The sequence below is a fragment of the Ceratotherium simum genome, chromosome X, assembly GCF_057802395.1.
Source record: "Ceratotherium simum simum isolate JZ-2026a chromosome X, ASM5780239v1, whole genome shotgun sequence".
Lineage (NCBI taxonomy): Eukaryota > Metazoa > Chordata > Mammalia > Perissodactyla > Rhinocerotidae > Ceratotherium > Ceratotherium simum.
The window spans coordinates 61998105-62011863 of NC_141940.1; the positions used below are offsets into that span (position 1 = coordinate 61998105).

The 13759-nt window shown below is 32.0% G+C and overlaps 1 protein-coding gene across 5 annotated transcripts in view; it reads left to right on the forward strand.

Annotated features, from left to right (window-relative positions):
- The window catches only part of RPS6KA6 (ribosomal protein S6 kinase A6), a 180485-nt gene that overhangs the window by 125520 nt on the left and 41206 nt on the right, over positions 1–13759 (forward strand). For all 5 annotated transcript variants that reach the window (XM_087427031.1, XM_087427028.1, XM_087427030.1 and 2 more), the window contains exons 19-20: positions 173–249; positions 2060–2177. In XM_087427031.1, coding sequence (XP_087283157.1) covers positions 173–249; positions 2060–2177 — 195 coding nt within the window. The remainder of the gene's footprint in view (positions 1–172; positions 250–2059; positions 2178–13759) is intronic.

The following is a 13759-nucleotide window of genomic DNA, read 5'->3' on the forward strand; positions in this document are numbered from 1 at the left end:
CAGAAGACTTTGCCTTTAGCATTAAGTGAATCTGTTTTTGAAAAGATTAAAATGATCTAAGTTTTTAAATTGTGAACATTTGTAAGATTATTAGAAGCACAACAACTTTCTTTTGGATGGGAAAACTGAGTTGATACTAAATAATACCAGATAATGAGTATTTCTTTCTCAGGTTCTTATGCAACAGGGCTATGATGCTGCTTGTGATATTTGGAGTCTGGGAGTCCTATTTTACACGATGTTGGCTGGGTAAGAAACTTATATACTCAAAATAATTCACATTATTATTTGAATTTCACCTCTATATTTTTATCTAGAAAGAGGACAGATGAAAGTAACCTTAAGGAAAATGCTATCAACATTTCAAAGTATTATATATTGTTTACGTATAAAATTAAAAAACATAAAGTAAGGCACTTAATAAGGCACTACTCAGATATATAGTTAAAAGAGTTTTCAACTGGAACTAAAACTTTTTAAAGCATATGTTTTTATTTAGATATTTTACATTGCATGCATTAGTTTTTGAAAATGTTTACTTGAGCATAAAATAATTTCATGTTTCAACAGGTACTTGCCCTCTGAACTTATTGATATTGAGTTAATTTTTTAAAAAAATACTTGAATTCTGGCTCTCCTGGCAATACAGATATAGTAAGATGGAACTTTATAACAAATCTAAATAGTAACAGAATACCAAACTACAGAAAAATACACTGCTGCCTTCCCTTAAAAGAATAAAGAAATACTAAAGAAAAGTAATAATTGGATTATGTTAATGTTGATAATTTACAGATAGTGCAAGTACTGTTGTACTCTTGATAATGAGTAGCAATTTCGTTTAGGAGTAAAAATTTATGGCTGTAGAAAAAGACTAGGTTTAACAAAGTCTAATGCATAGAATAGAATTTGAATAATTATAATGTAATTATAATGTACTTAGGTGTTACTTTTTAAAGTATTTAGTGTAATTGAAATATGCTTGACATAACAGGAGCTTTTTAAATATGTTATGAAAATGGTGACTCTAAGTTATTTATTGGCTTGGTGATAATTACATATGTCAGTGTGTTACACGTTCTTTTATTTCTTTTAGATATATTGTAAATGTATCCAAGATATTTACAGACCACAGCAAGTGCTAAAGTTAAGGGTAGCTAAAGTTTACATAGGACCAGCAATGCAGCACTATTGGTTTCAAACCATGTGATACCAGTTCTAGATTGGTGCTTTCAAATATTTACTTTTATGATTAAACAAAACATGATTGAGTGTGTGTGTTTTTAGTGTTATCTCAACTCAGTTGTTACATGAGGGATTTAAGACATTAACATATTAAGACATGTTCCTCATACTTTTAACCATAAGTCTTTCCATTCCCAAATTTGAATACCATTTTCTGTTCCATCTGTTAAAATGGTACAAAACTGATCACTTTTTGTCATCTATAATTAATTTTAAACTGTATTAATTTTATACAATGTATTTGTCTTCCTATCCATGAATATTGAGTCACATAATAATGTTAATGGTTAGAGGTTTTTTTTTTGTTATATTGATATATTTAACTAATTTTTCATAGACATTAATTAAAAATATTCTTAATCTGTTTCCACTGATAATAATGGTAAAATGCTAATGAATAAATTTGAACCAATGTAATACTTACGAATATATAAAAGTATAATTTGTTTTAGTAGGAATATTTGGCTTGCTAGCTTATGCTTGGGAGAATACAAAATTTGTGTGTTTTACTCTGGTCTGATTTTAAGACTGTAGCTCTACCTGAAAAGCCACCTTTGTTTTATTTTACATTGATTAACAGATCAAAGACAAAACTATTGATGTAGGCCAGACTCTGCATTTACTAAATAATTTGTTAGGATTAAGTTCATTGTTTGAAATATAAAATTTGATATGAACAGTGAAGGGAAATATTAGATGATATTCTTAATTTTCTATAGTAAATATTTGCATGTAGTCTTATACTCATCACTTTCATTCAGATTTAATATGTATGTTAGGCCCTTATGTCTATTAAAATCTATTTTATTAATAGCTACACTCCATTTGCTAATGGCCCCAATGACACTCCTGAGGAGATACTGCTGCGTATAGGCAATGGAAAGTTCTCTTTGAGTGGTGGAAACTGGGACAATATTTCAGATGGAGCAAAGGTATAAATTATAAATGTTTTGTTTTGTTACATTCATGTTAAATTGCTGAAATCTTTAAGTTATAGCCTAGTCTGTATTTTCAGAGTACATGATGGTGTTATATGTCAATATTTGTTTTTAAGTCAATGCACATGTATGTGTGGATTGAATAAGACAAAGGCTGGCATTTTTTTCTGCCATGCTTCTGAGCCACATTCCTCTCTAATCAGTGCATATGTGTTCAGTAATATAAACTAGTTTCAGTATTAACTAAAACTAAAAGTGTAAATCTACTGAGAAAAAAATACATATTTAAAGCCAACTAAAGTTGATTTCTGCATTTAGTGTGTTTTTACACATCATTTCTTCTTTAGCACAGACATTGACTAGTGATTATGTAAGCAATTTTTATAATGTTAACTTATTCTTAGAGAATATATGAATTTTTTATCAGTAGCACCTAGATATTTATTATTGATGGCTTAGAGCTGTCCAATAGAATATAATGGAAGCCACATATGTAATTTTAAAATTTCTAGTAGCCACATTAAAAAACAAAAAGAAACAAAAAGAAACAGGTGAAATTAATTTTAATAATATATTTTATTTAACCTGGTATATTATATCCAAAATATTTCAACATCTAATAATATAAAAAAATTAATGAGATATTTTACATTCTTTTTTCATATTAAAAATTTTGAAATCTGATGTATATTTTATGCTTTCAGCTCATGTGAATTTGGATTACCCACATGTTTAAAGTGCTTAATAGCCACGTGTGGCTAGTGGGTGCTCTATTAGATAGTGTAGTTTCAGAGTAACTGGCCTTACTTTAGGAAAAAAAATAATTGATCAATCCTTGACTACTAATTCTTACATTTATAATTTAAAAATTTTAAGTTTTAAAACAGAAGCCTAAAAGTTGTCAGCATGTGGCTTATAGGGCCCTGAAGCTTTTAAACTTCAATTTGAAGTAGAAAACATTTTAAGAAAAAAGGAATTGCTTATATTTAATATCTGCTAATGATAAAGCCTAATTGTCTCAAGAAGACTAGCTAATCTGTAGGGTATATTATGGAATAAATCTCGTATCCTGATGATTGTAGAATAAATAAATCAGGGATTTGATTGTCATTACTTTTTTTTTTTTATTGAGGTCATATTGGCTTTTAACATTGTGTAAATTTCAGGTGTACATTATATTTCAATTTCTGTATAGGTTTCATTGTGTTCACCACCAATAGTCTAGTTTTTATCCATCACCATACACATGTATGGTGTACATCACCCTTTTCCTCTGGCATCCACTAATCTGTTCTCCTTATCTATGTGTGTGTTTATCTTCCATGTATGAGTGAAATCATATGGTATTTGTCTTTCTTTGTCTTATTTTGTTTAGCATAATACCCCTCAAAGTCCACCTGTGTTGTCACTAATGGCATGATTTTGTCTTTTTTATGGCTGAGTAGTATTCCATTGTGTGTGTGTGTGTGTGTGTGTGTGTGTGTGTGTGTGTATGGTGCATATATCTTTTTGAATTATTGATTTCATGTTCTTTGGAGAAATACCCATACCCAGTAGTGGAATAGCTGAATCATAGGGTAGTTCTATTTTTAGTTTTTTGAGAAATTCCATACTGTTTTCCATAGTGACTGCACCAGTTTGCATTCCCACCAGCAGTGTATGAGGGTTCCCTTTTTTCCACATCCTCTCCAACACTTATTTCTTGTCTTGTTAATTATAGCCACTCTGACGGGCGTGAGGTAATATCTCATTGTAGTTTCGATTTGCATTTCACTAATAGTTAGTGATGTGGAACATCTTTGCATGTGCCTGTTGGCCATCTGTATATCTTCTTTGGAAAAATGTCCGTTTGTATCCTCTGCCCATTTCATTTTTTGGTCGGGTTGTTCATGTTTTTGTTGTTGAGTTATATGAGTTCTTTATATACTTTGGAAATTAACTCCTTGTCAGATATGTGATTGGAAAATATTTTATCCCAGTTGGTGGATTGTCTTTTCATTTTGTTAATGGTTTCCTTTGCTTTGCAGAAGATTTTTAATATGATGTAATCCCATTTGTTTATTTTTTCTTTTGTTTTTCTTGCCTGAGTAGACATAGTATGCAAAAAGATACTACTAAGACCGATGTCAAAGAGTGTACTGCCTATGTTTTCTTCTAGGAGATTTATGGTTTCAGGTCTTACATTCAAGGCTTTAATCCATTTTCAGTTAATTTTTGTGTATGGTGTAAGATAATGGTCTACTTTCATTGTCATTACCTTTTAAACTTGTGTTTGGATCTTAGCCATAACACAGGTGTGCTGTGTGGTATAGTAGAAGAAATAGCTGATTGGAAGCCAGGAAAACTGAGTGCTCATTTTTGATCTACTAAGTGGCTATGTCAGTTTTCTCTTCTGTAAAATTTGGAAACTAAATTCTCCCTTTGGTTCCTTCCAACTCCAAAATTCAGTTTCTATGCAATTGGGTTTATTTATAGTTTGTCTGATTTCTCCTTGTAAAATGGTTGAAACTACTAGTATTATTCATTAAATATATGTACTTTATTGTCAGCCTGTTTGTGCGTCAGAAAATACATTTTCCCAAGGAGCAATTCCAATGTTTAAAGCTATACATCTGATCCTCTTGCATTCCTTTAAAAAAATAACTGGCAACAGCGAATCTAACAGTGAAATAGATATTTATATGCCAGTTGTGCTTAGATTTTTGTTTTCTATGTTCCATGTGTTTTATGTTTTGAGTCCATCTAGTGCTTAAGCAATAATACACATTAAAGTTCAGTTTTATTCTCATCTTCTCTTTTAGTCTGATATTCTGGAGAAATTAACATAGGAAAAGATATTGGGGGATATTGTCGAAATATTTCACAAGGTCTTGCGTGTATTCCCTTTTTATGAATTAAGTTACTTTAGCTTGTCTTTGAACCTTTTCTGAGAATGTGGCAGATTACTGAGCAGAAGAGCGATACGAACCTTTTAAAAAACTATCTCCTGTACATTTTAACGGTATGATTTTTTTGTCTGTTTTAAATTAGTGATGAAGGTAAACTATTGTTCAGTTGTCCATAACCTCTTAAACTAGTTCCCTTTAGTTGTGAGAACTGTGGTATTTGCTGTCACCTCATGACAATTGTTTTACCTCATTATAGTTCCTTACAAGCTACTTTTCCCTTTTAAATGCTTTTCTTACTATTGGTGAGTACCATCACCAGAAGCATATAGAAGAAATTCTGTTTGCCTCCTGTCCGTGCAGAGTTGCTAGACTTTGTTCATTCAGTTAAATGATGGTGGGGGTGGGAGTGATAGTGGAAGTCATGTTAGCTTTGTGTGACTTATTGCTGCAATAGTTTCAGCCAACTCCTCACCTCCAAACCTTAAGCTTTGAGAGCACTGGCCTTGTCGCTCCCCTTTTGTAAAACAGGGGAGACAAGAAGAAGAATCTGGCAAACTAAGAAAAAGTAGAAGAGGCAAGAGAGTAATGAAAATTTCATGGTGTTACTCCATATTAAAAATAAACACAATAATAGCAGATTAATTAGAAAGCTGTTCTATCTAAATTTTAGAGTATTTTAAATAAATTAAGTGTTACTTATTTCAAATACATATATCCTTGGTCAATAAAGAATTGCCCAGTAGAAGTTCCTATGGGACAATTATTTATGACCTCTTCCCTTGCCTCCTTTAAAAAGAGCAACTACTTTTCCCCTACTGTGTTTTCATTACTACATTGTGTGTATTTTTATTAGAGCGCTTTTCACATTCTCCTTTATCATATATTCGTTTGTGTACATTTTTATTCTTTCCACTCAGGGAGCTTTAAATGTTATCTTCATTTTTGCATTTCCATTCACACCCGGCATAATAAATATTTTAATTGAATACTTTTTCATAAGCTGTTTAATCTTTAAGTATACCTTGCATTAATTTACACTGTAAACTTTTTTTGTCCATTGTATTAAGATAGATGTCCTATTGTAAATGAATATAAATTTGAAGTAAGTTGCCAGGTTTTACACAAATATTTCTTTTCCATTTTGGCTTCAAGTTGCTTTTAATAAAAGAGTCTTTTGTTCATGTATTTACAAGTCATAGATTTCTAGAGCTAGAAGGCATCTGGTCCATCATTTTGCAGATAGGTAAACCAAGATGTGTAGAATTTATCTTCTCCATGGTCACACCCTAATGAGTGGCAGAACTGGAACTGATTTTCAGTCCAGTACTCTTTTCAGTCTACCACATGTTAGAGAAGACTTTTCTGGAGGAAGAAAGGCTTTATTAGCTTGGCTTATGTGGATGGAACAGAGGAAAAAGAGGTCTTAATTCTTTAATAATAGAAGTCTCAAAGGAAAGGTGTTATTGTTCACCTACTTCTTTTCTATAATATGGAAATTAAGTATACTGATGCTTATTACCCTTTATATAATCTATATTGCAGAGCAATTTTACGGTTAAAACATTATATTGAAAACCTTCTAGAACTTCTAGTACCATAGCTTTCAAACACTTTATGCCAAATTATACTAGAGAAAGACTACAATGTCTAAACAAAGCTAGGAAGATACACTAGCAAATTCAATAATTAGAATTCTGCTCTTAGTTTTATTCTGAGGGATAATTGTTGTTACCTGTAATCAAGGCAGAAAGTGTTACTTAAGTATGTATGGAATTCAGTCTTTTATACTGAGGAAGTATGAATTGTAACACTTTAACCAAATTAAAATGCTTGCAGTATGATTAGTAACAACTGTGGTTAAAAAAATGGTTTATCTCACATGATTAAAGTTGAAATAGAAGTGATGAATTATTAATGAATAGTTTCCGAACTTTAATAAATTTGCCACCTGAGCCCTGTGAGAAGAATAGGAAGATTGCTGTTCTCCTGTATTCATGTACGCTCACAGAATTTGGAGTTTTGCTGGCTTTTACTTATAATGGATATAAAAAAATAGAAATCTTTGAGGTCTAGGTTAGATTGTTAATAATTTTTATTAGTAATGGTTTTCTTCCAATTAGGTTATCTAACTAAATACCCAACTGATTGTATATGAGTGATCATTCTTGTCATGGCTCAGTATCTTTTTTTTTTAAACTGGCCAGCACTACTATATCCACTTAGAAAAAATGGAAAATTACTCATATGGAAGTGACAGATTTTTATGAACTGTGGGTGAGCTCATTTTCCTCTTAATTATCAAGAAAATTCATTGCATATTACTTAAGATAATGACACTTTTGCTCTTTCATTTGTCATCTATCCTCTGCTTATCATTCTGTCAAGGAGATATTCCTGCTTATTTCTGAGGGAAGTTAAAAAGAAATAAGGTAAATTAAGTCCTATTGAAACTACTTCAAGGTCTTTAAAAGAAAGTAGCAAAATGTTAATACTTCTGCTATGAAGCCATTTGATAGCATAAACTAATGAGCATTCTGTTCATATCTTTCCTAGGATACAATTATAATGTTTTGTAAACATTTAGGAAATGGCCCCATTTACCGCATTTTCATTTTATGCGAATCCACTTTGCTTTTGGAAATCAGTCTTTGTTTCCAAATTAATTGACCATTTTGTATGCTTAAGCACCTGTGAAACATTTATAAAAGTACCTTAGTCTTATATAACTTAGCTGACTTTTACCCCAGAAGTAATTATATCCTTTTTGCTTTGACTAGGTTGAACATACCTAACAGTTTGCCTGGGACAGTCCTGGTTTATGCCTTTCACTCTCAAGTGTCCTGGTTTGGATAACAAATTATATGGCCATCCTAGCTTTAATTGTCCTTAATTTCAGTTAATTTTTTTCAATGAATATATAATAAAACTTAATATTGTTACACTTAATTATGGAAAACTGAATTTTTTTTCTGAAACAAAGGTTTTGATATTTTCCACAAATGCTTACTTAATGCTATAAATATTAATACTTACTGTGTGTACATGATAGTTATTATATTAAAAAGAAAGCAATAATTATATGAAGTTTAGGCATCAATATTGAGTTTAATGGAGAAGAATGAGAGGTAGTATAGTTTAGTACTTATGAACCAGAGTCTGACTGACTGCCTAGATGCATGTACTTACTTACTATCTCTATAACACATACTCACTAGCTGTGTGACCTTGGGAATGATGCTTAATCTCTTTGTGCCTCAGATAGTAATAGTACTTACCTCAGGGTTGTTACGAAGATTAAACAGGTTAATATATGTGGCAAAGAGTAAGTGTTCAATAAGTGTTAGTTGATGTCATTAAGAACGTATAAAGCACTCTGACAGTCTAATGTTAATCTTTGAACTTCCCATTGGCAACAAAGACCCTCATGAGTAAAATTTAAGGCATAGCAGTGTGTTTCAATATCTGTAGAGGCTCATCTCCTAAAATTCTTTTTCATTCTCTCACCATCACTACTTGTACCTTTCAGTAATCCCTCAGAATTCTCAGGAAAGTTCAAAAGGTCAGATAAGTGTAATGATGAGCAGAGTAGTGTTTTTTTTTTTTCTTATTAAATTTTAGTATGTATAGTTGGTTTATATGTTGAAACATACTTTGGTGAGTGGGAGTAGAGAGACATAGTCTTTTGGGCTAGACCATTGATTTTTTTTAAACAATTTTACTGAGGTATAACTGATACACAATAAAATGCATGTATTTAAAGTATATAATTTAATGTTATGACATATTTACACACCAGTGAAACCATCACCAAAATCAAAGTAATAAGCATATCATCCATAACCCCTAAAAGTGTCCTCATGCTTCTTTATAATCCTTTCCTGCTGCCCCACATCCCCAAATCACAATCCCCCACCTCCTTATTCTCTGGCAACCTGTTATCTGACACTACGGGTTAGTTTACATTTTCTAGAAATGTGTATAAATGGAATCATACAGTATGTACTCTTTTTTTGGTCTCTTTCACCCATCATAATTATTTTGAAATATATCCATGTTGTTGGAATGTAGCAATAGTTTGTTTCTTTACATAACTGAATAATATTCCATTGTATGGATACACGACAGTTTGTTTATCCATTTGCCTGTTGATGGACATTTGGGTTGTTGGCAGTTTTGTAGTATTACCAGTAAAGCTGCAATGAATATACATGTGCAAGTATTTGTATGGATGCATGCCTCTTATTTTTTGTATAAATACTCAGGAGTGGAATGATTGGGTCATATATTTAACTTGTTAAGAAACCACCAAACTGTTTTTCAAGGTGCCTGTATCATTTTACATTTCCACCAACAGTGTATGAGAGATTTAGTTCTTCCATATCCTTGTCAACACTTCATATGATCATTTATTTATAATTTTAGCTATTTTTAAAGGTATATAATAGTAACTCATAGTATTTTTAATTTGCATTTCCCTAGTAACTAATGATGTTGAGCATTTTTCACATGCTTATTTGCCATCCACTTATCTTTTTTGAATTGTCTATTGAAATCTTTTGCCCCTTCTTTTTTTGGGGGTCATTTTCTTGAGTTTTGAGAATTCCTAATACAGTCTAGATTCAAGTCCTTTATCAGAGCTATGCTTTGCAAATGTTTTCTTTCAGTCTGTGGATTGTCTTTTAATTCTCTTAAGTATCTTTTGAAGGGCAGAAGTTTCTAATGTTGATAAAGATCAATGTCCTTTTATTTTTCTTCTGTGTATCATGGTTTTGGTGTTATAGCTAAGAAATCTTTGCCTTACCCAAGGTTTCAAGTGTTTTCCCCTGTATTCTAGAAGTTTTATAGGTTAAGGTTTTACCTTTAGGTCTGTGGTTCATTTTGATTTGATATTTGTATATGGGTCAAAATTCATTTTTCCATATGGATACCCAATTGTTTCAGCACCATTTGTTGAAAATACTAGCCTTTCTGCACTGAATTGCATTTGTATCTTGATCGAAAATCAACTTCAGATATGCATGGTTCTATTTCTGTACTCTCTTTTCTGTTCCATTGAACCTACTTGTCTAACTTTACTCCATTACCACACTGTCTTGATGATTGTTTCTTTATAAATAAGTTTTGAAATTACAGTACTGCTAGTCTTCCAACTGTTTCCTTCTTATTCAGAGTTGTTTTGGCTATTCTGGGTCCTTTGCATTTCCATGTGAATTTTAGAGTCAGCTTTTCAGTTTCCACCAAAAAAGCTTGCTAGGATTTTGATAAGATGGTGTTGGATCTATAGATCAATTTGGGGAGAATTGACACTTGAACAACATTGAGTCTTCTGAACCAATTAGTTAGGGCTTCTTTAGTTTCTCTCAGCAATGTTTTATGCTTTTCAATGTGTAGGTCTTGCACATCTTTTATGGTATATTTTACCTAAGTGTTTCCTATTTTTCATACTCATGTAAAGGGCATTGTTTTTTAATTTCATGTTCCTATTTTTTGTTACTAGTATGTAGAAATATGATTGTTTTTTATAGTGATCTTATAAACTACAATTTTGCTAAAATAACTTAATTCTGGTAGCTTTTTTGTAGATTCCATCAGTTTTTCTACATTGACAATCATGTCATTTGTGAATAAAGACAGTTTTAATTCTTTCTCATATGAATGTATTTTCTTTATTTCAGTGGCTAAAGCTTGTAGTATAGTGTTTTAGAAGTGGAGAGGGTGGACATTCTTGTTTTGTTCCTGATCTGGAGGGAAATCATTCATTTTTCACCATTAACTATAATGTTAGCTGTAGCTTTAATGAAGATGCTTTTAATTAGGTTCGGGAAGTTCCATTCTGTTCCCAGTTTGAGGAACATTTTTATTAAGGATGGTTGTTGGACTTTTGTCAAATGCCGTCTTTATATCTATTGAGCTAAATCACATGGTTTTTATTTTTTGGTTTGTTGTTATGCTGAATTACATTGATTTTCAATTGTTAACCCACCCTTGTATTCCCAGGATAAACAATACTTAGTCATGGTATATTATCCTTTTTATATATACATATAACTGAATTTGATTTGCTAAAATTTTGTTTACAATTTTTACATTTGTTTTTGTGATGGATATTGGTTTGTAGTTTTTTTGTATATCTTTTTCTGATTTTGTTATCAAGGTAACACTGACCTCATTAAATGAGTTGGGAAACGTTACCTCTTCTTCAGTTTTCTGGAAGAGTTATTTAGAACCGAGTTACTTCCTAGTGTTTGTTATAATTCGCCAGTGACTCCATCTGGGCTTGGAGTTTTTTTTTGTTGGAAGTTTTTAAGTATAGATACAATATTTTAAATAGCTGTATGGCTATTTAGGTTATCTGTTTCTTGTTGAGTGAACATTGGCATTCTTTTTCTTTCAAGGAATTTGTCCATTGTCAAATATAGCGGCATAAAGTTTTTCATAAAATTTCCTTACTATCCTGTTAATATCTGTAGGCTCTTGTGATGTCTACTTTCTCATTTCAACCATACTTATGGATTGGTCTTTTTCTTTTTGCAGTTATATCAGTTTTTGCTTCATGTATTTTGAAGCACTCTTTTTAGGTGCATAAAATTGTTTATGTTTGTCTTCTTGATTATTTGTTATGAAATAATCTTCTTTACCCCTGGTAATTTTCCCCATTGATTTTGCAGGATATATTCACTCAATATAAAATGCTAAGTTTCCATATTTTTTTTTGTTTCCGTACTTTAAAGATATTTTTCCAGCGTTTTCTTTATTTTTCCAGCTTTATTGAGGTGGAATTGACATATGGCATTGTGTAAGCATAGGGTATACAATATGATGATTTGATACACATATATATTATGGAATAATTACCACAATAAGATTAGTTAACACCTCTGTCACCTCATATAATTACCATTTTCTTTGTCATGAAAACATTATCTACTCTCTTAGCAACTTTCAAGTATATGATAAAGTATTGTTAACTAGAGTCATCATGCTCCTGCACATTAGATCCCCAGAACTTATTCATGTTATTACTGGAAATTTGTACATTTTCACCAACATCTCCCCATTCCCCCACCACCTAAGCCACTGGTGACTACCATTCTACTCACTGTTTCTGTGAGGTCGGCTTTTTTAGATTCCACATATAAGTGACACAATACAGGATTTGTCTTTCTGTGTCTGACTTATTTCACTTAGTATAATGCCCTCAAGGATAATCCATGTTGTCGCAAATGACAGAATTTCCCTCTTTTTTTAAGGTTGTGTAATATTATATTCTGTGTGTGTGTGTGTGCGCGTGTGTGTGTGTGAGTGAGAATATCTCTCATACATCTCACATTTTCTTTATGCATCCGTCTGTCCACGAACACTTAAATTATTTCCATATCTTGGTTATCGTGAATAATACTGCAGTGAACATGAAGGTGTAGATATCTCTTTGAAATAGTGCTTTATTTCCTTCGAATATATACCCAGAACTGGGATTGTTGGATTATATGGTAGTTCTATTTTTAATTTTTTGAGGAACTTCCGTAATGTTTTCTATAATGGCTGTACCAATTCACATTCCCACCAACAGTGCACAGAGTCCCTTTTTCTCCACATCCTCGCTAACACTTATTATCTCTTATTTTTTTGATAATAGCCATTCTAACAGGTGTGAGGTGATATCTCATTGTGCTTTTGAATTGTATTTGCCTGATGATTAGTGTGTTTAGCATCTTTTCATGTACCTGTTGGCCATTTGTATGTCCCTTTGGAAAAATGTTTATTCAGGTCTTCCGCCCATTTTTAATTGGATTATTTGTTTTTTTTTTTTTGCTGTCGTATGAGTTTCTTATATATTTTAAATGTTAACACCATATCAAAGATATGGTTTGCAAATATTTCCCCCCATTCTATAAGTTACTTTTTGTTTTTTTTTAATTTAAGATGTACAGTGTGTTAATATGATATATATATATTTTTTTTTGGTGAGGAAGATCAGCCCTGTGCTAACATCTGCTAATTCTCCTCTTTTTTTGCTGAGGAAGACTGGCCATGGGCTAACATCCGTGCCCATCTTCCTCCACTTTATATGGGACGCCGCCACAGCATGGTGCGCGCCCGGGATCCAAACCAGCAAACCCTGGGCCGCTGCAGTGGAGCGCACACACTTAACCGCTTGTGCCACCGGCCCGGCCCACTATGATATGTTTATATATTATAATATTGCTGTTGTAGTGATATTTATCATATTATATAATTATAGCACAGTATTGTCTATATTCATTATACTGTGCATTAGAGATCAATGGATTATTTACTACTTGTTACAAGTTTGTACCCTTAAACACTATTCATCTTTTCCTCTACCCTCCATGCCCTAGTAACTACCATTTTACTCTCTGTTTTTTACAGGTTTGATTTTTTTAGATTCCACAAATAAGTGATATACAATACTTGTCTTTTTCTGTCAGACTTATCGTGCTTGACATAATATGCTAAAGGTCCATCCATGTTGTCACAAATTGCTGGATGTCCTCCTTTCTCATGGCTGAATAATATTCTGTTGTGTATATATACCACATTTTTTTTATCCATTCACCCGTTGATGAGCATTTGGGTTGTTTCCATTATTTTGGCTATTGTGAATAATGCTGCAATAAACATGGGAGTGCATATATCTCATTGAAATCCTGTTTTCATTTCCTTTGG